The sequence below is a fragment of the Drechmeria coniospora genome, chromosome 02 (genome assembly GCF_001625195.1).
Source record: "Drechmeria coniospora strain ARSEF 6962 chromosome 02, whole genome shotgun sequence".
Lineage (NCBI taxonomy): Eukaryota > Fungi > Ascomycota > Sordariomycetes > Hypocreales > Ophiocordycipitaceae > Drechmeria > Drechmeria coniospora.
This window is the reverse complement of record NC_054390.1, coordinates 3732956-3755415: the sequence shown is the minus strand read 5'-3', so window position 1 is coordinate 3755415 and position 22460 is coordinate 3732956. Positions and strand designations below refer to the sequence as shown.

Here is a 22460-nt window from a genome sequence, read left to right as displayed (position 1 = left end):
CGGACGGGCATCGACTACGCGGCTCAGCCAGGGGAGGCGACTCGGGCGAACGGCGGCGGCCGTCACAAGACGTCACGTCACGCACGTCACGGGGTCGCGAGATGGCGGTCCAAAAACGATGGCAAGAATCCGAAGACGATTAACATTATCCCACTATAGTTTGCAGTACACTCTCCTTGGGAGAGGGAGGAACCAAGCGTTGACCCGATCCCGCCAGAAGAAAGGACGGATGATCTCGAAGGAATCGTCCGCCGCCAGAGGGGGCGCCGCCACGACGGGCGCGTAGCCTTCCGGCTCGAGGCGCCAAGACAGCTTACAGGGCCAGGGCACCGAGGGCCAGCATGGCCAGGCCACCGACGGAGGCGAGGCCGGCGGCGCCGGCGGTGACGATGGCCGAGGTGGTGGGAACGGTGGTGTTCTTGTGGGGAGTGACGGAGGGGGCCAGGGTGGTGCTGCAATCCACGGAGGAGACGGCGGTGGCGGCGTGGGTGGCAGTGGCGGAAGCCTGGGGAGTGGAAGGCTTGGAGGCCGGGCTCGAGGCCGGGACCGAGGCGGCGACGGACGTGGAAGCGACGCCGGTGGCAGCAGCAGAGGAGGCGGGGCCCGAGGCGGCGGGGGGGGCGGACAGAGCCTCCTTGCAGACGTCCTCGATGCCCTTGAGGACCTGGGCTGCCATGGGAGTCAGACACGGACGGCTCGGGGGTGAAAAGGGGGGGGGGGCAGCTGGAGGCGCGAGCGGCCACGTACCAATCTTGTCACTGCAGGCCTTGATCACGCAGCCCGTGGCCAGGGGCCTGACGGCCTCGATGTTCTTGCAGATGCAGGCGTAGTTGCCCTCGCAGTTGGTGGTGGGTGCCTTGGCGGCATCGAGGATGCAGGGCTTGGCGCAGTCGGGGATGTCGGCGGCGCTGACCAGAGCGGCCATGGCGACGGTGGCGACGGCGGTGAACTTCATGTTGGCGGTGCTGGGAGAGAGGGAGGCGTGTTGGGTACGGGTGGAGAGTGCGGATGCAAATGCCAAGCGAGTGGATGGATGGAGAAGGGAGGAGAGAGAGGAGGAGAGGGTCGAGAAGGATGGGTGGGCGGCTTTATGTATTCGCCGCGCTCGCGGTCCATGCGACTCGGTCGCCCTATAGCGACAGGTACGTGGGCTTACATATAGTAGTCATTTCCTTTGGGTTCCCTCCGACGGCTCGAGTACGAGCACACCCACGGCGAGCGAGCGGCCGTCATTCTCTGGCCGCCGCCGCCGGCCAGCACGCCCACCCGTGGACGCTCCTACGAGCCCGAGCCCCGGGCCTCATCTCCACACGCCCCCCCTCTCGCGACCAACGAGGCGGCTTGCCGATGCAGGGACATGGACGGCGAGGGCGGTTGATCGAGCGTCGGGGACGACGGCGGGAGCGAGTGCCAGATACGAGGGGGACAGATGGAAAGGCGGGGGGTCTAGGGGGTGGGAGATGGGTGAGGGGAGGTGAGGGGAGAGGAGAGCGTCGAGGCAGATGCACAGGAGCGGGAGGCAGAGCGCAGGTAGGGCGGAAACGGAGGCGCAGGCGGGCAGGCAGGCGTACGCGGACAGCACTCGCGCCGCGCAAGCCGTACGGATGCAGCATCTTCTCCGTCCGATGCCATGGCAGCGGGCCATCGCGTGGTGGCGATATGGGGGTGGGCTTGGGGGTGGTGTTGAAGGCCGAATGCTTGCACGGAGAACGGAGCAAGTACGTAGTGAAGAAGTATAATGTACTCCGTAGTTGTGCGTACAGGTACAGATACATGCACATGCACAGGTGCCCGCTGCGCGGAGTACAGCAGACTTGCATGTACATGTACGCGCAGCAGATGGCCTCACCAAGTACTTGCACCCACCCGCCAACATCAAACGTACTGTAAGTACTTACTGCAAGTACGGAGGAGTACTGTAGCTGTACATGTACTTGCATGTACTCGGTACTGTACGAAGGAAGTATTGCACCATCACTCTGCACACCTACCATGCCGTACGTTACATACTCGTACGAGTAGTAGGCACATAGCTACGGAAGGAAGTTGTACTACCACTTACACCTACAAATACAACTACGTTCACCACTGCTGGTAGTTTTTGTACGCTGCTACGGAGTTCATGCATGGGTACGCGCGGAGAAGGCATTGACGGCACCGCACAGACGAGCCAAACGAGACCTATACAGTACTTGAGCTCTTGCAGAAGGTGTACATGTAAGAACGTGCAAGTAATGTACTAAGGTGTAGGTAAACTTTGCCGGCATGTGCAGTTGTACTTGCGCGTAGCAGTACTTGGGTGTCAGTGTAAGTGTGCAGCGGTTGCATGTACTGTAGGTGTACAACTACTCCGTACTTGCGCGTTCCGTCCTCCACAGCTGTCAGCATGTACATGTACTTACTTGTAGGAGACGTGTGGGGGAGCTTGGCGGCACAGGGTCCGCATCCGCCCAAACATGGGTCGTCGCGTCGGCCGAGATGGGGATCGACAGCCGGCAGCCGGCGAATGGGAAGGCGCGCATGGCCGGACCCGATGTCCGAACAGGGACGACGCCGACGGCACAGGGGTGGTGGGCAGAAGGCACTACAGAAGTACTCGCATTGTACTCGGTACATGCACAGCATTGCATCGACTTGTATCCTTGACGTGTGCTGGTGCCAACACAACACACGACAGCAAGCAAGTCTGCAGCGTACTTGTACTTACAGGTACTGCTCTGCGGAGTACGGAGCACGCCTACTGTACTTTGTTGTAAGTACATGGAAAAGCACTCGGAACGGTACAGAGGACGACATGCACATGTACACTTAATTACAGTGCTGTAGGTGCTGCGTACAACAAATCAATACATGTAGAGTACTCCGTACAATGCCAAACAACCAATACGAGAGGCCCTCCTTATCATAAGCGGTGCTCGCCTACTTGTACTTACAGTACATGTATAGGCACAAACATAAGTACGGACAAGTACATGCAAGTAAGTAAGTGAGTGGTGAACGCATTCGGTTCCATGCATCCTTCAGCGTGCTGGTCTGATCCGCCCCATGGCCCAGCTTTCCTTGCAGTAATTATAGCAAGTACTTGCTCCGTACGGTGCATGTGCGCAAGCCAATACGGACGTAAGCCGGTGGTGGCTGCAAACGACGCTCGGCGACACGGAGGCGGGGAAAAGAAAAAAATCATCGGCGAGCCAGCAAAAAAAAAGGAAGAATGGCGGCCGTCATGGGTCTAGGCACGCGTGCGGCGTCGACAAACGAAGGCGGGTATTCACACGCTCGTGTACACAGGCAAGTGGACTTGTACTTGAGCGCCGTCTGCCAGAAGTTCCTATCAGCACTTGGCAAGGTGCAAGTCCTTGTAATACGGAGTGCATGCTGCACATGTATTACTTGTAGTTGTACGGCAAGTATGCACAGCACTGAGTGGCGCTCCGTTGGTGCAAGTGGGTGTACATGCACTTGGGCGTACAGTACAAGTATAGTACAAGTAAGAACAGTACTCCGTATACTGTAGTGCAGCACGTTCTCCGGCGGGTTTGGGAAATGAGCATGTGGGGGACGGATTGGGGTCGTTCTCGGTACCATGGGTTGCAGGGATTTTTGGCGTCATGGTGCATGCATTCCTGTGCTGTAATTACTTGGTTGTACGTACTTACTGTACTGTCAGTACTGTAGGTGCACAAGTAGGTACAGTGCGGTTAGTATTGCTCCGTAGTCGGTGCACACGAGTACTGTACGTACGAATCTGCCTGTATGGAGCGTTGCATGAAATCGCATACTTGTACAGTGTTGGAGCGCCAGTGACGAAGCGACTGCCAGCGACGAAGCGAATGCCAGCGGCGAAGCGAATGCCAGCGGCGAGGCGAATGCCAGCGGCGAGGCGAATGCCAGCGGCGAGCCAGCGACCGCCACCGCCACCGCCACCGCCACCGGCCGCTCGGCAGGCGCCGTGTCTCACATCTCACCGACATTGTTTGTTTCTCGATCAAGCTCCATCTTGTTCCATTGTTCCATTGTTCCAAGGCTTCCACCGCCTCGTGCGCTGCAGACGAAATGACGTCCCCGTGGACCTGTCATTCGTCCAAACCGTCCAGGACGAGAGGCAAAAATGGCCAGCAGCAACGGACAAAGCGACTTTTCTTCGTTTCCCAGCAACTCGCGCCGCCCATCATCCTTGCTTGCACTCTGTACACTGTGCAAGTACGGGCATGCTGCATGTACTGTATTTAGTAGCACACGCACGAACATGCAGTGATGCTTGGTGGTGCGCAGTGCCTGGGCTGTACGCCAGCTGCAAGTAAGTAAGTGCAAGCACAGAGTACTTGCATGTACCATTAGCAGGTGTTCAGTACTTTAGTACTTACTTAAGTCCTTACTTACCTGGAAATGCGTGTACTTGTCCTGGTTGGTGTACTGTAGTACAAGTACCGTACGGCACAAACACGTACAGCAGGTACAGAGCACGGAGTATCATTGTGTGCAGCAAGTACTTTAGTACTTACTTACTTACGTATTGCTCCGTTCTCCGTAGGCGCATCCGCATGTACTTACTTACTAACTGCACAAGTATGAAGTGGATGCACCTGCGGATAGACGCAAAACCAAATGTACTAGTACGTACTCTGCACTCCATGATTCATCCTCCATTTGATCCTAATAATCCTTCGAGTACGGAGTACTTCGTACAAGCATGCGCGTACAACTATTAATACATGGACTCCCCTCGGCCGTGACCAAGGGGAGGCACACCGAGCGACGCCGCGAGTACTCCGCACTTACTGTACTTTTACTTGTGCAAATACTTGTGCTTGCGATGCACGCAAGTACTTGCATATGCGCGCAGACGCAAGTACGGCACGCCAAACGTGGTCCTGCCCATGTATTGCTGTAGTTGTAAGTATTTGCGAATAAAAACAAGAGCTCCTCGTGCCTCCATCTGACCGTGCCTGTGCCGACCGATGCGTTGCTGCCAATCAATGCCCTCGCCATTGTCGGAGCTCGGCCTCGTTTGGTAACCTGACGCAGTCGACGCGGCCAACTGTCCGGGAACAAACAAGCTCGCCAACGATACTGTAGGCACCGTCGCACAAGTGCTCGTATTTTCTCGCACTCGTCTTGCTCCGTAGGCTGGCACAAGGACCATGGTTTCCGTGCGCTGCACGAAACCGCAACACTTGCCTACACGTACTTACTGTACTCCGTACTGTCCTCACTGTACTTACTGTACTGTACTTGCTGTATTTCCCTCGTACGGCGAGCAAGTGCGCGTGCCGGCAACTTGCACCTGGACCTCTGCCCAACGTCCGTCATCCTCCGCCCCACGCGGCCCCGTGTCCACCCACACCTCGTGCTGAAAATTCTCCCCCGTTGCCCTGCCACGGTTCGCTTCCGCTCGCCGACAGCTCGTTTCCCGACCGCCAGCCTCCTCCCCCATTGGGCCGTCCGTCCGGGGAAGGCGGGGGAGCACAGGGCAGGCAATTTCCGCGAAGGCGACCATCCCATTCCGTCGACGTTTGGTCCGCCGCCGACGGACGGATACGAGCATCATACTTTACGGTACGTCAGCCGTACCATTGGAGCCCCTGAATGCATCCCTTTCTTTCGTCCAAAGTGCTCAAGTACGCCGGATGCAGGGCGTGCGCTTGTATCGATAATACTGTACTTACGGAGCCCACGCATGGCAGACGTAACACTCGGTGCTTGTGTCGGCGCCTGCTTTCGGCATGCGGACCAAGTGTACCATTACCGCACTGCACGAGCAAGGATGCACGGAGCTGCGAGGCAAATATTGTACTGTGCTGTCAGTACGAGTACTTTCTTGCACATCATTGCTTGCAAGTACACCAACGATCATGCAAGTGTGCTTGAACTTACGCCTCCATGGACCGGACCTATACGGAGAACTGACGGGTCGGGTACGGCACTTTGGCGCTGCATTGCAACCCTTTGCAAAGCACTGTAATGACAAGTATTGACCTGCAGCCTTTGAACAGGTAAAGTAGCACGCCCGCTACAAGTACTTACATGTGCTGTACTCCGTGCACCTACGGTACTGTAGCTGTAGCTGTAAGTACGGTACTCGGCACATGTACTTACTGTACCCTTACTGACATCCCCCACAAGCAACACAATTCAATTTCAACACCTGGGCCGCTATGAATACCGAACAGTCCTTGTACCTATGCAACCCACTTGCAGGCAATACAAGTAAAACTACTACAGTATGTACTGTACGGAGTACTTTGGTGCAATACCAAGTACGGAGCGCATGCACTCGTACTGCAAGTGCAGTTGGAGGAGTACATGTACAAGTGCCTGCGCATGTTATGTACTTTTGTTTTGTGTGCAAGGAGAAACACATCGACAGGACTGGTACGCCGAAGCCCGCATCCAAAAAAGTACTCATCGATCCGCACAGCACTCTACTGTACCCCGTAATTAGTACAGTACATGGCCTGAAAGCGTACTTACGGAGTAAGTAGGTGTACTTGAGTACCTACTTACCAACAGAATGTACAGTACTTACATACTAGTATACAAGTACAAGCACAGTAGGTGCACTGGCAGCTGTCTCTTCATGCACTCCCCGCCGTCTTCGGATGATCTTCTGCCGAGCAAGCTGTTGCGCTGCAGAGAGAATCGGATCGGCATCAATACGAGCCTTGTGGCGACAATGGCAGCAGGACGTCCGTCCGCCGCATACACGAGCAAGCCCCTTCGGACCGTCTGCTTCTGGGAGCGTTGCATCGACACAAGCCTGCATCGACACAAGCCTCCATCGCTAGACTTGACCGCTCAGCAGGCCGCCAGGTGCCTTTGTACATGCAAGGAGTGGCCATCGTCACCGTACATGTGGCTGCGGTCCAGCACTCGACTTGTAAGTACGGGTAAAAGTATTACATGTACGGAGTACGTGCCGCCTCCCTCCGCTGACTGACCGTCAACGGAGCCATTGTTTGGCCGAGCACTCCTACAAGTACATGTACATGGACGCCCAAACATTCAAATATTACTGCTGCCATCTCTCCGAGTACGGGCATCATGCAACGATACCCTGTACAGTACATATTGCATACTTGTACATAAAAGGATGGAGCGCATTCGGGAATCGTCCATCCATACGGAGTACTCGTACGTGCAGTGCAACGTATTCCCGAGCAAGAGAATCATCGGCGTGGTAATACTCCGTACAAGTACATGTATCACATAACCTGTACGGAGTATAAGTATACTTACTTACTTGCTTACAGTAGGCACTTTGGCGCAACTTGTACTGTACAGAGTACGGATACATTACCGCGCTGCAGATCTGCTCCACCTGCCAACATTTTACTCAAGTACGGAGTACAGTAGTTGCACATGTACGGAGTAATACCTGCTGTAGTATTAATTACTCAAAGAATGTACAAATACTCCTCCGTACTTGTGCCAGTACTTATTACTCCGTACAGAAATACTCCGTACATCCAAGTGCGTTACATGCAGGAGTATTTACAGTACGTGTACAGCTAATAATACACTTGCAGTGCGGAGTACGAGTACTTGCATCCATTACTTGTACTTACTGCATACGTATGCGCTTGGACAGCACGAAAAAGTCTTCTTCCTTGTCCTTGCCGTAGAGTTGTAGCTGCAAGTACGGAGTACACATATTACCGTATTACTGCAAGATATTACGGAGTAATGCGGAGTCGATTGCCAGCGCTCAAACTTTACAGTACTTCGTGCACTTACGTGTACAAGTACTCTACTTACCTACTTACATACCAGGTAGTCAGAACGTGCAGCACCACTGCTCCTCCGTGCCTGGTCAAGGAGCGGAATGGAGCGAGATACACGCACCCATTGTCAGGGGTTGCTGCCCGGAAATTGGTCCAGGCCAGAAGCAGACCCAGATCGGTCTACGGGTAGTATCGATGAATCATGGATTGGACAAAGACGAGCTGAGCTGGCTCACGGTCCGCCGAGAATACAGGAGTGCAATGTACTTACTGTACTAATTACAGTATTACTTGTTCATCTACACCTGCAGTTCGGCGTACTGTACATGAACGTACAACTACAACTACTTGATACAGTGCTACCACTACTTACTTACAGTGCTACAACTACTTACTTACAGCGCCACGGTGCTCCTCCTCGAGTCCCCGCTGTCTGTACGGAGTACCTGCTCCATAGTACCAAGGTACCTAGTACCTAGTAGGTATCCTGTACGCCGAGTGCCAGCAGCATGAGCGCAGTAGGTGCGAGTAAAAGTAGTGCAAGTAAAGTAGTGCCAGGAACGATCAAGTACTTGGAGCGTACGGAGCAACTACACGTACCGTACATCTGCAGGGAGCGAGCACCTACAGCAAAGGTTGTAATGATCAAATATCAAGTACCGTTGCGCCGTGTATCCTGGATGGCAAGCACTGTAGGTACCTGTACACCTACAGAGCACAATGTACTTGTCGTCGGGTGCCAAAAGGATGGCTCCCTCTCGGCCCGTCACATCATCTGCGTGGGCCGACGTCACATGCTGCCTCGCCGTCATCTCTTTTTGTTTTCTTCTCCCCTCGCCCGCCCTTTGGCCAGCAGTGTGGTGTGCGGCGGTCGAGCCATCCGCTGGCCGGGGCAGCTATACGGAGCGGTGGACGACACCTTGCGACCGACCGTCTTTCGACCATGGCTGGCCAGGTGCGACGAGCAGTCGTGGACCCGCGACGAGCTCGACGCGGCAATCCCGGCACGAAAGGGGCCATGCATGCCCATCGATTGACCGCGAACCCTGCGTCCGCGCACATGAACTGGCCGGCGTGAGCGCTCTCGCCACACCATCGAGGCCCTTGGGGGCTCGTCGCCGCGCGTCTGCGAGTCGAGCATGCGGCGAGCGGCCCGACCACACGAGCCCGGAGACGCGAGCCCGGAGACGCGAGCCCGGAGACGCGAGCCCGGAGACGACAGCCAAGAGACGACAGCCCGGAGACGCGAGTCCCAGAGGCCAGGGAAAGCGTGGAGGGTAGACGTCTCATGTCGCGGGCCTGCGGCAGGCGGAGAATCGAAAGCCATCGTTGCGCAGGACCATGGCGGCCGCCACCGTCGACGACATTCCCACCGACCCTTCCCGTCCATCGACCGTGCCGACGGCGGCCCGAGGGAGACACGCCGCGGCCCGTAATGCTGCTGCTTCGTCCTCCCGTCGTCGACCTTTGTCGTCTCCGAGTCGCCGTCGCTCCGTTCCATGGTCCAGAATCCACCCGACGGGAATGCCGTGCTTTGGGCATCATCCGCCGCCCTCGAGTGCCGAGCCCATCCTCGGCTGCATCTACGTATGCAGCACCATGCAGCCGTGGTCAGAGTCGAGTCGAGTAGATGCCTCGTGGGCAGCCGATGGATCAAACGGCCAGTTGATCATCGTTTCCCTCCCTCCCTACCAGCGACAGCCACCAGAGGGGAGGGGGGAGGGGGGGTCGTTGTGGGGTCCGGTATGACGCAACGCTGCCCCTCGCCTCGCCTCGCCTCGCCTCGCCTCCAACTCAAGCTTGGTCGGGTGCGGAGTCGGCGCCGGACTTGCCATTGTCAACCACCAGCCGGCCATCATCCATCATCTCGTTGTCGCCCATCGCACTCGCACATCGCCATGGCAAGCAAGACATGCAACGTCGGCGTCGTGGGCTATGGGTGAGTCGCCGCACCGCACCGTCTCCCTCGCCGTCACCGCCGTCCCCGTCTCCCCTGACATCGCTGACGACGCGCCCCCGTAGCATGTCGGCCAAGGTCTTCCACATCCCCTTCATCACCACGACGCCGCAGCTCAGGCTGCACAGCATCGTCCAGCGCGCGCCCAGGGACGGTAGCTCGGCGCCCCAGGACCACCCCGGCGTCAAGCACCACACGCGCGTCGAGGCCCTGCTCGCCGACGCCGACGTCGACGTCGTCGTCGTCACCACGCCGCCCAACAGCCACTTCGAGCTCACAAAGGCCGCCCTCGAGGCCGGCAAGCACGTCTTGACGGAGAAGCCCTTCGTGCCGACGGCTGCCGAGGCCGACGAGCTCATCGCCGTCGCCCGCAAGCACAACCGCCTGCTGTGCGTCTACCAGAATCGTCGCTGGGACTCGGACTTCCTGACCGTCAAGCACCTCGTCTCCCGCGAGACCCTAGGCCGCGTCGTCGAGTTCAACACCCACTTTGACCGCTACCGCGCCGCCGGCCCCTCCAACTGGAAGGCCGAGCTCGGCCTCGACTCCGGCGGAGGCGCCCTCTTCGACCTCGGCACCCACCTCGTCGACCAGGTTTACGCCCTCTTCGGCATGCCCTCGGCCGTCCACGGTCGCCTCATCTCGCAGCGATCCGGCAAGGCCGACTTCTTCAACCCCGATTGCGTCGCCGCCGAGCTGACCTACCCCGACGGCATGCTCGCCAACGTCCGCATCAGCGCCCTCAGCGCCGAGCTGGTCCAGCCGCGCTTCTGGATCCGCGGATCCCAGGGCAGCTTCCACAAGTCGGGTCTCGATCCGCAGGAGGACCAGCTCAAGGCCGGCAAGGCGCCTACCGATGCCGCCTTTGGTCGCGACGCCGCCACGAGCATGCGACTCTTTCTCGCGAGCAAAGACGACAAGGTGACGGAGGAACAGGTGCCCCAGCTCGAGCCTGAGACCTATCGAGCCTTTTACGCCGCCTTTGGAAAGGCCGTCGTGACGGGTGACGAGGAGCACGTGCCCGTCAAGGCCGCCGAGGCCCGCGATGTGCTGCGTATCCTCGAAGGCATCGTCGAGAGCGCCAAGACGAACAAGGATGTCCTCTTCGCCTAGTGCCCGCGCCGCCGCCTTGCCGTTGGCCGCCTTGGTCGAAGGCTTCCGTGCTGCTTGGACATGGGTGCCGTGGGACCCGTGCGTTGCGAACGGTCGTAGCGCCTTGATGAACGCATCGCCGCATCGTCGCGACGGATGCCGATGGCCATGCTCGTGCCGACCTGACCATCCTGGGCGTTGCTAGTACCTTTGAAGCCATCTTCGCGAGACTTGAATTCAGCTTCGGGCCGGAATGATCACGAGCCAGACATTCATCTTTCTCATCGTGCCATGACGCGCTGCGAGTGGACCGAGGTGACTGTCATGCAGTCGTGCAGTCGTGTGCTTGGTTCCCTTGACGATGCTTTGCCGCGGCAACGATGAAAACACGGAAACCACCAAATCGGTGCCCTCGCCGGCACCTTCCACGTAGACGAGTGGCGAGCCGACCCCTTCCTCCACCTCCAGCTGGCTCCTCGCTTCCTCGAGCCTCGACGACGCGGCATCCCAGGTCACCGGCCAGCCAGTCATTCTGCCTGCAATCACTCGTAGCTCCTCTCGACCGAGACCAGCAGCCGTCATCTACTTGACCTCGTCGGACCTTGCCATGAACCCTCAGGAAGCCCGGGGTCTCGGCTACGGCAAGCCCGGCTCGACGGAGAGTATCGCGAACGGCGTCCCCTCCACTTCGGCTTCACGCGCCACTTCGGAGAGCACGCGGACCCCACGATCAGCTCCCATCATCAAGAATGTCGACCAAACCTCCGGTCACGTCCCCACCGAGCCCGCCGGTTCTGCGAGAGGAATTCGCTTCGAGTCGTCCAACCCCCCCTCGCCGGCGCGGCCACCGTCGGGGGAGGGCGACGGACGACGACCCATTTCCCCGCCGTCTGCGACCGAAATGCCAAGCTCGTCGCAGGATGCCCTTGCCGTCGACATGGAACCCGGCTTCTCCTCGTGGGCTGATGTCGTCGACGGCAAACCGACCCCCTGGTTTCCCTGGACCTGCTTTGGCTCCAGGCTGGAGCATAAAATCCGTGACCCCGGAGCGGCCAGTTCCATAAGGTACAGTGTCCGACCGAAACTTCCGCTGCTTGTCTGCTTCCTCTACTTCGCCGGCTTCTTCGCCTACTGCCTCCTCATTTCCACCTTCCACCGAACCCTTCAGAATCTCGGCTTCGACTGTACGCCCACCACGACAACGCTGCCCCGTAACGGGCGAAACTCGACTGTGGCCATTGTCTGGGCAGAGACCCTCGTCGTAACAGGCGTCTGCTTCTTGCTGGCTCAAGGCTACTACGGGTACGCTGCATTTCCACACTTCACCTTCCGTCTACGACGGAAACCAGCCTGACTGACGTTCGGGATAGCGTACGAGCCAGCCGGGAGCGGATGGAGAGGGTCAGGCAAAACACCATGACCTTGGCCTACTCTTTCCTCAAGTCGTTGAGAACCTCGAATAATGCGCTCCAGCTCCAGCTCGAAATATAGTAGGCGACCCCGGAAGCGAGGTTCCCCATGCCTGCTCCACGGCTCACATAGCTCCCAGCGAGTGTCTCGCTCTCTTGACGGCGTATCCGGTTGCCTTGCTGGCGCAAATTCGAGGCAACACCTGCGAACCAGCCGTGACCAGATATTGCCGAGACATATCCCACGCGCTCATGAGACTCAGGCGCGGAGACGACCCGGTGCTGTCTGCCCCTTTCGAGAGAAGCGAGGCGTGGGAGAGTAGGGGCTTCCGAGAGTTTGCTGCGGTCGAGTACTTCTTCGAGATCTTCTCTATGCAGCTTCAGCTGGAGTTTCGCCGTCGATCGATGAGGATGAATGTGCCCCCGTCGCTGACGACGCAGCACGTCATTTACAACCTCCGAAATCACTTCGAGAACCTCGTCGACAAGGGGAAGGTGGACCAGGCCACGGCATCCATGATGCGTCCGTCATGACTCGCTCGGCTGGGTCGATGGTTGGCTGACATGGTCCGCTCAGGTGATACAATAGACATGTTGTCCCTCGCAGGACGGGAGTGCACAATCTTCTCCCACGGCGACATTGCCCCGATGGCCTTCTTATGGTCCGTCCGCTTGGCCGGCTGGCTCGTCGCACTCTACAACCCTGTCCAGAGTTGCCAAATGCTTGTCAACAGGACGCTTGCCGAGGACGACAGCACCACGCGTTTGCCACTCCTGAACCTGAGCATCCTGTTCTTCATGGTCGTGCTCGCCATTCTAAGCACCACGCTCACAATAATCATCAGAGAGATGTGGTGCATGTGGGATCCTTTTAGCAAAGCCACAAATCCGTACGCTTGGACGTTGGGCATCGCCAACGAGATCGACAACATGCTCAATGAATTTTACGAGTACGATGATAGCGCGCATTGCCGTAAGCATTGTTACATGGGCCGTTCGATGGCCAGGCGTGCTCGCCGTTGACGTGCGACCGACGCAGAGTTGCCACGTCAAAACCGTCTGACTTCTAGGCGATTGGGTGGCGAGATAGGAGCCGCATCGAAAGGGGGAAGGCGAGGAGTGTGATGCCGACAGGGGAGGTCTCGGAAACAGTTCTACATGGGCGGAATAATCCAATCCTGCCTCGCGGCGAGGTCGTCGGCATCCGTGGACGGAGGAAGCACTCGTTCAACACTCGCCACCACGAGAAGGGAGGCGGGCCGCCGGCGCCGAGACGAGCGATGGAAGTCATAACCCTTGCAGTTGAATTACCCAACATGAAATGATCCGCCAACGCTAGTAATACAAGATACACTGAGGATTCGGGAATGACGTGCGTGAAAGAAACAAGGCCTGCCGGGAGAAGCGAGACGGTTGGCATGTCATTCGCCACTCACCACACTACGACTTCGAGCACGGCCACGAGCAGGGAAGCGAAGGCGGCGGCCGACGCCGTCGAGCGACGGGTCATGCTCCTCGAAGCGAGACTCTTGACTTCGATGGGCGTGCTGTAAAAGGTAGGCTCGTAGGGGGCAGCCTTGGTCTCGTTGAGCTTACCGTCCCAGCAGTAACGAGCGAAGCACTGCTGGCACTTGTCGGGAACGGCCGTCCCGGTGCGCTCGAAGCTGCGGGACAGCATGGCGCAGCCGACGCAGACGGGCCAGTCGGCGTCGCGGGTGCCGTTGAGCTGCGTGGCGACGGCCCAGCCGTTCTGGATGATGGCGTCGCGCTGGCCCGACGGGATGGACATTTGAAACGTCGAGATGTTGGAGGCGTAGACGTAGGGATAGTTGGGGATGTAGACGACGAGGGGCGAGGGCGTCGTCGTGTTGGTCGAGTTGCAGCCGAAGAAGACGGGCCGGGTGTTGAGGCCGCCGTTGATGAAGGTGTCCTTGCCGGGGACGGCGGGGAAGCTGGTGCCGGACGACATGTTCTCGAGCGAACGCTCGTAGGTGGCAATGGCCGACGCACCGTCGGGCCAGCTCGTGTTGGTGTCGGCCGAGGAGTCGATGGAGAAGACGACGTCGACCTGACGGCCGCGGGCGAGGTGAGGGTGGTAGGGCACGTTTTGCAAGTCCTCGCCGCCGTCGACGAGCGTGAGGCGGTCGGAGCCGGCGCCGGGGTTGTTGAGGGGATTGTAGCCCTTGAAGGGGTTGGGCGTCCAGTCTGCAATGTCGTTGTTGGCCTCGCCCAGCGTTTGAAGCAGCGAGGTCAAGGCGTCGACGACGAACTTGGGCGAGTCGGCGGGGACGTAGTTGCTGCTGGGATCCCTGAGATAGAGGACGATCTGGTTGAAGAGCGAGCTCGAGGTGCCCATGACGAAACCGGCGTTGTCGAAGCCGCTGACGCACTTTTCGCTTGCCGGAAGCGAGCCGTTGGCGAACTTGGAGCCGACGTACCGCAGGGGCACGAAGCCGTTGAGGGAGGGGTCGAAGGAGCCGAGCTCCCAGGGGGAGAATTCAAAGACGGTCGAGTTGAGGGCGATCAGCGTCTCGCCGGGGGCGCGGCCGTCGGCGACGAGAAACGGCAGGGGCGTCTTGCCGGAGGCAAAGTCGGCGTCGTCGGCGATGGAGGAAAAGGTGAAGGCAGGACCGCCGTTGGTGGCGTTGATGAGCTGGTACGAGAGCATGCGGCCCCAGTAGTCGGTGATGGAGCGATCGTAGCCGGCCTTTTCCTTGGCTTCGATGTCGTCGAGGATGTTGCGATAGTACTGCAGCAGGCTGTACTGCTCCGGGCCTGGCGTGCGTCACCCCGTTTTAGCGTCCGGGGCTTGGGGCACGTGGGCGGAGGGGAGGCTCACCTTTGAGTATGGAGCTACCGAACTGCCATATGTTGGGCGAGTTGACGGCATCCTGCACCGAGGTGAAGTTGTTGGTGTAGATGCTGCCGACGAGCCAGCCGCCGCCCGAGAGGCCCGAGAGGTAGGTGGCGCACTGGAGCAGGCCGCCGAGGTTGCCCTTGGTCTGACTGCCGTCGGAGCGGCTATCCCACGAGGCGAGGGCGCCGGCTCCGTTGAGCATGGCGCGGTAGCCGCCGCCCGAGACGGCGAGGCCAATGTTGGGGAGGGCCGTGGCGTTCCGTTCGACCTGCTCGAGGTACTTGTCGCTGTCGAAACCGGGGATGGCTAGCCGCCTGAGAAGGGCGCGAATGTGCGGTATGGTCTCGTTGCGACGCTTGGGGAGCCATGCCAACTCCATCGGGCTGAGCTCGGAGCCATTGCGGATCGAAGGCCGCTGCTCGGGGCAGTCGACCGACGACGGAGTGTAGCCGCTGGGGGCGCGATCGACGGCTCTTATCGCCAGGGACGAAGGGCCGACGCCAACGAGAGAGAGCGACGAGGGTGCATCCCGAACTTCGAGGGCTGGAACGCGAGGCAGATGGTGGCGAGGTTAGCAACGGTCTGGGACGAGGTCGATGGTGGTCGATGGTGATGGTGGTGGTGGTGCGTACCTGTGCCTGCATGGTGTTGTTGCTGAGCCTCCTGCGGCGGCAGTGTGGCTGCCCTAGCGGAGGGCGAAAGCACGGCAGCTGCCGCCGCCAGCAGTGTGAGGATGGCGACTGCCATGTTCAGCCCCGTGGCTGTGCTAGTCGAATGATGTAGTCAGGCAAGGGGAAGGCGCAAAGGAGATGGCGAGGAGAACAGGAAGGTCCCGGGGAGGGGGAAGGAGGCCACGATCTGGGGGGGAGAACTCCCAGTTTTCATCTCAATCCCTCCGCGCTTCTACTAGTACGAAATTCGAATAATTATGAATGATGGTGCCGGATGGCTGGCGCATGGGAGCGAGCAAAACAATCGCAGCAAGATCCCGGCGCTTGGGCGTCCCCTGGGCGTGGCTTGGCAAGCGGCACAGCAGCGACCAGGGCAGCGGATGCCAGTTAATAGTGCCGATCTAAATACGAGCGCTCCGTTCTGACTGACACCTATATCAGCACATGTACAGCACTGTCCGCCTACAAGTACAGCGCAGGATCGATCACTAGCAGTGCTCGACGGAAAGACCTGCGGTGCGTGGCATCAACGATGGCCTCCATGGAGCACCGAGGGCAGTGAAAACGACGGTGATCTGCATTCGGCGCCGGCTTTTTTCACCTCAACTGCCTACACCTACTTTCAGTGAAGAGTGGCAGACGGACAGGGAGTGCGAGGACGGGCAGAGCTGGAGTGCGAGAAGCGGACGACAAGCGGCCGACGAGCGGACGACAAGCGGACGACAAGTGGCTGGGCGGGCTGCAAGTTGGCGTCGTACACCGCATCGCCATATCGCTTTTGCCTTGTCCTCACCTTTCAGCACAGATTCATGTTGCGGGGAGGCAGCGATGCTGCGACGATGGCGAGTTGGCGGCAGACACTAACCCCCCATCATTCAGGTTGTTGTTTAGAGTTGGGCGGCAACGATGAATGACTCGTACATGGTACTCGGTGCAAGCCGCTTCATCGTCCACCGATTCACTCCCACTGTGGTATTGCCGAGAGATACCTAACTACTTGTACGAAGTGCGCGCCGCCAAACTCGTTCGCCTCTGGTCGCTGTGCAAGCTGACTGCGGCCGGTACCCCCATGCCCATGCACGCTGACGCGGACTTTTGTCGAGACTCGCATTCGTGTTGGCGATGAAAGCACGAGTCCGCGCTCCCCCCTCGCAGCTCATTGAGGAATACGAAAAGCCAGGCTGCCGGCGATGCTGGCCGGTGCCTATTTCCGTCTTGATGGGTGGCCTAAGACGAATGACGGGACCCAATCAGTTGGCTGGGACGGGCGTGACGAGTGCCGCAAAACCAGGCTGCCCGACATGCCCAACCTACGGTTCAGCAAGCTGCCACGACGCAGAACGTGTCTGTACACGCCACAGGCACCCGGACCCAGACTCGTACATGCGCATGAAATCAGAGCACGGGGTACTTCCGGCCTCCGATTTTTGGTTCCGCCAAGACACTTCACCCGTGTCCTGTGGACGAGCGTCGTGAGGGGCACGAACAAGCGTGCAAATGCCGATTCGCATTCTCGCCAACCTCGTTCCCAGTCGTGGCTGACGTGGATACAATTTTCATCGTCTACTCTATTGGTATAACGAAGCTGCGCAGCACGGTGGATATAGGGGCGACGAGATTCGTCATGAGAGGCGCCATCGCCCCATTTTCGCCAGGAAACGTTCGATGTGACGAAACCTACTGTGCCTCGTAGCCTTGCACGGTGCTCTACGATATGTGCGCCCCGGCTTGGGATGCTTGGGCGACGGACCGGTAGGATCGACGGGTCGAACGATGGGAACAAGCCGGTCGATTGCCGGTCGGTTGCCAATGCGGCACCGTGGCGTCGCCCTGCTTCGACGAGAATGCCCCCGGCAAGAACGGACTGGCAGCGAACCAAGCACGCGGCCTGGGTGATCGCGGCCTGGGTGATCCCGCAATACCTGCCACCTCAGCGGTCTTGCCTCGACCTACAGTACATGCCGCACCCCCTCCCACGAGTGGCGCGCGGGCGATGTAATGGTGGCCACCGTACGCATCGAGCGTCGGAGGCGCCCGAGACGAGGACAGGTTGAGCCAGTGACCCAAACACGGCTCGCATCGTTGTCATTGAGCGACGGGATAAACAGGCCGGTGGCTAGTCGGAAAATTCATCGCTGTGCGGCTCCCTGCCAAAGGGGTGGTTGAACTTGAGCAAGCCGTTGAGGCCTCCGACCCAAGGATCATCGTCCTCGGCCTTGATCACGCACGGAACGCCGCCGTGCCATTCCTCGCCGGGGCCTGCGCGGCCGACAAACTCGCCCTCGATGCGAATTTCCGTGCCCGGGGACACGCCCAAGCATCGCTTGCCGTCGATGCTGAGGTCGAGCTCGCGCCCTCGGTTCTTGGCGCTCATCCGCAGGCACACCTTGGTGTCGAGCGGCAGGACGAGGGAACGAAAGCTCAGGCTGCAGGGGCTGATGGACGTGATGAGCAGCGACTTGACGAGCGGGTGAACGATGGGCCCCCCGGCGCTCAGGCTGTACGCCGTCGACCCCGTCGGCGTGCTCACCAGGATGCCGTCGGCCGTCGTTTCCGTCAAGAAGTGGCCGTTCTGGTAGACGTCGATGACGGCCAGATGCGGGTGCGACCCCCGGTGGACCGAGATTTCGTTGATGGCACGCAGCGACGGCGATGGTTCCTCGGTGCCGGCCAGCTCCGGCTGCGACTCGGCGACGTGGTGGTTGACGTTGGTGCCGGCGCCGTCAAAAATGTCGGCTTTAATGCGGTGACGGAGGAGGATCTTGGAGGCGCGACGGACGCCCAGGCTCTTGCCCCTCATGCACTCCCAACCGGGAAACGACGCGGCCGCCGCCTCGAGGGCGCCGTCCCGTCCTCCGCGCGGCACGGCGGCGTCTTGGACGGCCACGTCGCTTCCACTCATGTACATCTCCCTCCAGGCCTTCTTGTGCTCGCGGAAATCCCACTCGCCGAGGAAGCCGAGGGTTCCCATGCTGAAGGAGAGGATGGGGGGGACGGATCCGTGCAGCTTGAAGAGGCTGGCCGCTCGCAGGACGGTCCCATCGCCGCCAAAGGTTGCGATGACGTCGATCTTGTCGGCCATGTTCGATCCGCCGTCGGGCACGTGGATGGGGAAGCCGAGCTGCTCTTGTATGGAGGAAGACGTGCGCGGCTCGACGACGAAGTTGACTTCGGGATATTCGCTCCGAACGTATTTGGCGAAGCGCACGACGGACTGGCTGACCTCGGCCGAGTAGAGCTTCTGGACGAGGAGCAGGTTTCGCGGCGGTCGAGGCCACCGGAGCGAGAGCAGCGAGGAGCCCGGCTTCGTGCTCTGCAGGTACCTCGGCACCGTCCGCTTCGGGAGAGTCGCGACGCTTCGAATCTCGGCCAGGTGACGAGAGGAAGATGTGGAAAAGAAGCGAAGCGACTGGGGCGAGGCCGACGAGCCGCATTCGGTGCGCAGCAGGCGAGGCACGACGAGCGAACTCGCGGCGAGGGCGCGTGTTGACATGCTAGCGACTCGATTCCGCGATGACCGGCATGATGCCTGGATGGAGCGGAGAGCCGAGGGTGCAACGCCGGGGGCGAGGGGTGACGGGTGGTGAAGGAGCGTGACGAGGGTTGGTGATGACGGGGCGAGCGATGGCTGTCGCTGTCGGTCCGTTGCGCGTCGCCGCAGCAGGAAGCGATGCAGCTCAGAGCTTCCGATGCAGCGAGGCTGACCGCCTGCCGCTTCGAGTGCGGGGGATCACTGACTGGTCTGGTAGGGGCCGAAGTACTTTAAAATCATGAAGTATTATTACTTACTTACTCCGTCCAGTACAAGTATTACTACGGTACAGCAATTACGGTACAGCAATTACGGAACAGCAATTACAGTATTTGCAAGTACGGAGTAATACTTACAACGTACACTGACGTCGTCCCTGCACAATACAGTATACAAGTACTCATCAAGTACTCCGTACTGAGCACTCTGTACAATACTGCGTGCTTGTACTTTCATGTACAGGTACGGCATGTCACAAAGGGATACGGGCCATGAGGACAGAGCACACTTACCACTCCGAGTGCTGAGTTCCTCCAGCAAGTACTGTACAAGCTTGTATTACTGCAACTGTGTTATGGTACCTTGAGTACCCGCAACTCGGGATTACAATGCTCAAGTAATAAATAATACCTGCTTGTACGGAGTGCTCCGAACATGTGTTCTGACTTATTACTCCGTACTCCGTACTCGGATCTCTCTCGAACGCGCAGTGGGGCGTGGAGAGCCCGCCCAGGCTAGATGTGGGAGGACTTGTACATGTACCTATAAGTACATGTACAAGTACCGTTCGTCGTGGGAACCTATGACTATTACGGAGTTTAAGTACGGAGAATAAGCTAATAGCTGCTTCAATCCAGATGGTCGCCGCTAAGTGGCCGACCACGGGGCGGCATCGCCGCTCATTGGATGTGGAATGCTGGGCTGATGAAGTAGGTGCAGGCAGCAGTCGTTCCCGTTGACGATGTCGGGCCTCGTTCGTCTGGTCGTCACAAGGACAGCGCCAGCGTGCCCTCCGGCTCAGCAGGCGGTGCCTATACTCGCCAGCCTCGGCCTCCCTCCCACCACCACCGCCGCCGCTGCTCCCACGCAACGGAAAGTCGGTCAGGTGTCCACGACGACTCTTCATCTAGCCGCCACCTGATCTGATCGCCTCCAAACGACGGCATCATCCATCCCTCCCATCATCAGCCGCGAGAACACGTACCCGCCTCGCTCGCTCCCCGCCGCAGCGTCATAACCCCGTGCTGCGGCATTCCCTCGGCTCGAAGTCGCCGTCGAGCCGTTTCGATTCCGACGAAGCGACCCATCCCCGGCCTCGACCATCGTCCCCCGTCAGCAGCAGCACCAGCAGCACCGTCGATTGGGTCATGGCCGACTCCTCCGAGGAAACGAAAGCAAGCATGCCACGGCCAGAGTCCAAGGCGGCGCCGAGCGATGGGAAGTCGCCGCGGCCCGAGGTCAACGCAGCCTTTCATCCGTCTGGACGAATGCCCCATGGTCGCCTCACCCAGTTTCTGCGAGGCCTCGCCTTTGCAGCCTACTTTGCGTTTTGCTGCGTCATGTCGGTCCCTTCTCTCCGCCCGAGCCGCGTCCTCGTCGTGGCTGGCCTGGGCCGTTGACGGCTAACCCCCGGCCGCAGGATCGCCATAACGCAACTCGTCGGCGCGCCGCTGTACTTTGTCAACCGCGAATGGTACTACGCCTACATGGCCATGACGAAACGGTCCTTCGCCTTGACCATGATCGTCATGACGCAGATATGGGGCCCGACGACGATTCGCATCAGCGGCGACGAGTCCGTCGCCGACCAGATCAAGGCGACGGCCGACGGCGGCGTCCAGTTTTCATTTCCCGAGCGCATGGTTTTGATCGCCAACCACCAGGTAGGCAGGTCGACGAGTGTGCCGCTGACGGCCGCGCCGTGAGGGAGGGAGCCTTGCTGACGCGACACGACCTCGTCGGCAGATTTACACGGATTGGCTGTATCTCTGGTGGATCGGATACGTCAACCGCCCCGGCATGGACGGCCACCTGTACATCATCCTCAAGGAGTCTCTCCGCTTCATCCCTCTCATCGGCATGGGCATGATGTTTTACGGATTCATCTTCATGTCGAGGAAGATGGCGACGGATCAACCCCGGCTGGCCCACCGCATCCGAAAACTGAGCCAGAAGATGACGGATCCGAAGGGGAAGCCGTACATGAGCCCGATGTGGCTGCTCCTGTTCCCGGAGGGGACGAACCTGTCGTCCAACGGGCGGAAGAAGTCGGCCCAGTGGGCGGAGAAGAACGGCATCAAGGATGTCGAGCATGTCATGCTCCCGCGCAGCACGGGCATCTTCTTCTGTCTCAACGAGCTCAAGGGCACCGTCGAATACCTCTACGACTGCACCGTCGCCTACGAGGGTATCCCGTAAGTGGCGGCCGATGGGATGACGGTCCGACCCGTGGCCGCATGAAACGATGCTGACGAGCGCCGCAGTCGAGGCAAGTACGGCGAAGAGATCTTCGGCCTTGCCAGCACCTACTTCCAGGGTCGACCGCCGAAATCGGTCAACTTTTACTGGCGACGTTTCCGCATGGCCGACATCCCGCTCGACGACCAGAAGAAGTTTGACGCCTGGCTGCGGGAGGAGTGGTACAAGAAGGACCAGCTGATGGAGAAATACCTCACGACGGAACGCTTCCCGGCCATGGCCGGCGCCAAGCAGCCATTCATCGAAACGACGGTGCGCACCAAGTATCCGTGGGAGATCTTGCAGGTCTTCACCGTCGTCGGCATTTGCGGATTGCTCTGGAACAGCATGAGGAAGCTCGCGACGGCCGTCGCCAAAGTCTCGAAGCCGTAGTGAGTGTCTGGCCCTGGGCACGAGCGCACCGCCTGGGTGCCTGTCGGCAGTGGCTGTCGTGTCGGGGCAGAGTGTCGGCACCGGGGTCGGTAGATGGTGTCGGTAGCGAGCGGTGATTTTCGATTTGGCACTTGGGCAGGCGTACTGCCGGGTTCGCTGCTTGCGGCGTTGATTGCATTCACGGCTGTGGTCGCTTGTTACCCCGTTTCGCCTCGTTTATGAATTGCCTAGGGAGGGGAGGGAGTAAAGGAAGGACGGAGGACTGTTAGACAAGGTTCGCCATCACCACGACATCATGGGCTCGGATCCCCGGCAGGTTTTTTTTCAATCGATCAAGTAGAGCTATAGCCACTTCCGTCTAGATATTTATA

The 22460-nt window shown here is 59.3% G+C and overlaps 7 protein-coding genes across 7 annotated transcripts; 3 read left to right on the top strand and 4 right to left on the bottom strand.

The window, feature by feature from the left end:
* Positions 1–313: 313 nt before the first annotated feature.
* On the bottom strand, positions 314–955 carry DCS_04160 (uncharacterized protein; the record flags this gene model as incomplete). The annotated part of the gene is made up of 2 exons (XM_040801472.1): positions 314–669; positions 748–955. The coding sequence occupies 2 exons, from the start codon at positions 953–955 to the stop codon at positions 314–316; spliced, it is 564 nt and encodes a 187-aa protein (XP_040656505.1).
* Positions 956–8529: 7574 nt separating this feature from the next.
* DCS_04159 (uncharacterized protein) lies at positions 8530–9222 on the bottom strand (the record flags this gene model as incomplete). Its single annotated transcript, XM_040801471.1, has 1 exon — positions 8530–9222. The coding sequence occupies one exon, from the start codon at positions 9220–9222 to the stop codon at positions 8530–8532; it is 693 nt and encodes a 230-aa protein (XP_040656504.1).
* Positions 9223–9619: 397 nt separating this feature from the next.
* DCS_04158 (NAD-binding domain protein) lies at positions 9620–10791 on the top strand (the record flags this gene model as incomplete). Its single annotated transcript, XM_040801470.1, has 2 exons — positions 9620–9660; positions 9744–10791. The coding sequence occupies 2 exons, from the start codon at positions 9620–9622 to the stop codon at positions 10789–10791; spliced, it is 1089 nt and encodes a 362-aa protein (XP_040656503.1).
* Positions 10792–11377: 586 nt separating this feature from the next.
* DCS_04157 (uncharacterized protein) lies at positions 11378–13249 on the top strand (the record flags this gene model as incomplete). Its single annotated transcript, XM_040801469.1, has 5 exons — positions 11378–12072; positions 12141–12260; positions 12320–12702; positions 12757–13152; positions 13221–13249. The coding sequence occupies 5 exons, from the start codon at positions 11378–11380 to the stop codon at positions 13247–13249; spliced, it is 1623 nt and encodes a 540-aa protein (XP_040656502.1).
* Positions 13250–13611: 362 nt separating this feature from the next.
* DCS_04156 (uncharacterized protein) lies at positions 13612–15783 on the bottom strand (the record flags this gene model as incomplete). Its single annotated transcript, XM_040801468.1, has 3 exons — positions 13612–14954; positions 15019–15579; positions 15669–15783. 3 exons carry the CDS (start codon positions 15781–15783, stop codon positions 13612–13614), a joined length of 2019 nt encoding a protein of 672 aa, XP_040656501.1.
* Positions 15784–17823: 2040 nt separating this feature from the next.
* Positions 17824–19200, bottom strand: DCS_04155 (ATP-NAD kinase family protein; the record flags this gene model as incomplete). The annotated part of the gene is made up of 1 exon (XM_040801467.1): positions 17824–19200. One exon carries the CDS (start codon positions 19198–19200, stop codon positions 17824–17826), a length of 1377 nt encoding a protein of 458 aa, XP_040656500.1.
* Positions 19201–20606: 1406 nt separating this feature from the next.
* Positions 20607–22089, top strand: DCS_04154 (1-acylglycerol-3-phosphate acyltransferase; the record flags this gene model as incomplete). The annotated part of the gene is made up of 4 exons (XM_040801466.1): positions 20607–20800; positions 20879–21122; positions 21205–21653; positions 21723–22089. The coding sequence occupies 4 exons, from the start codon at positions 20607–20609 to the stop codon at positions 22087–22089; spliced, it is 1254 nt and encodes a 417-aa protein (XP_040656499.1).
* Positions 22090–22460: the final 371 nt, after the last annotated feature.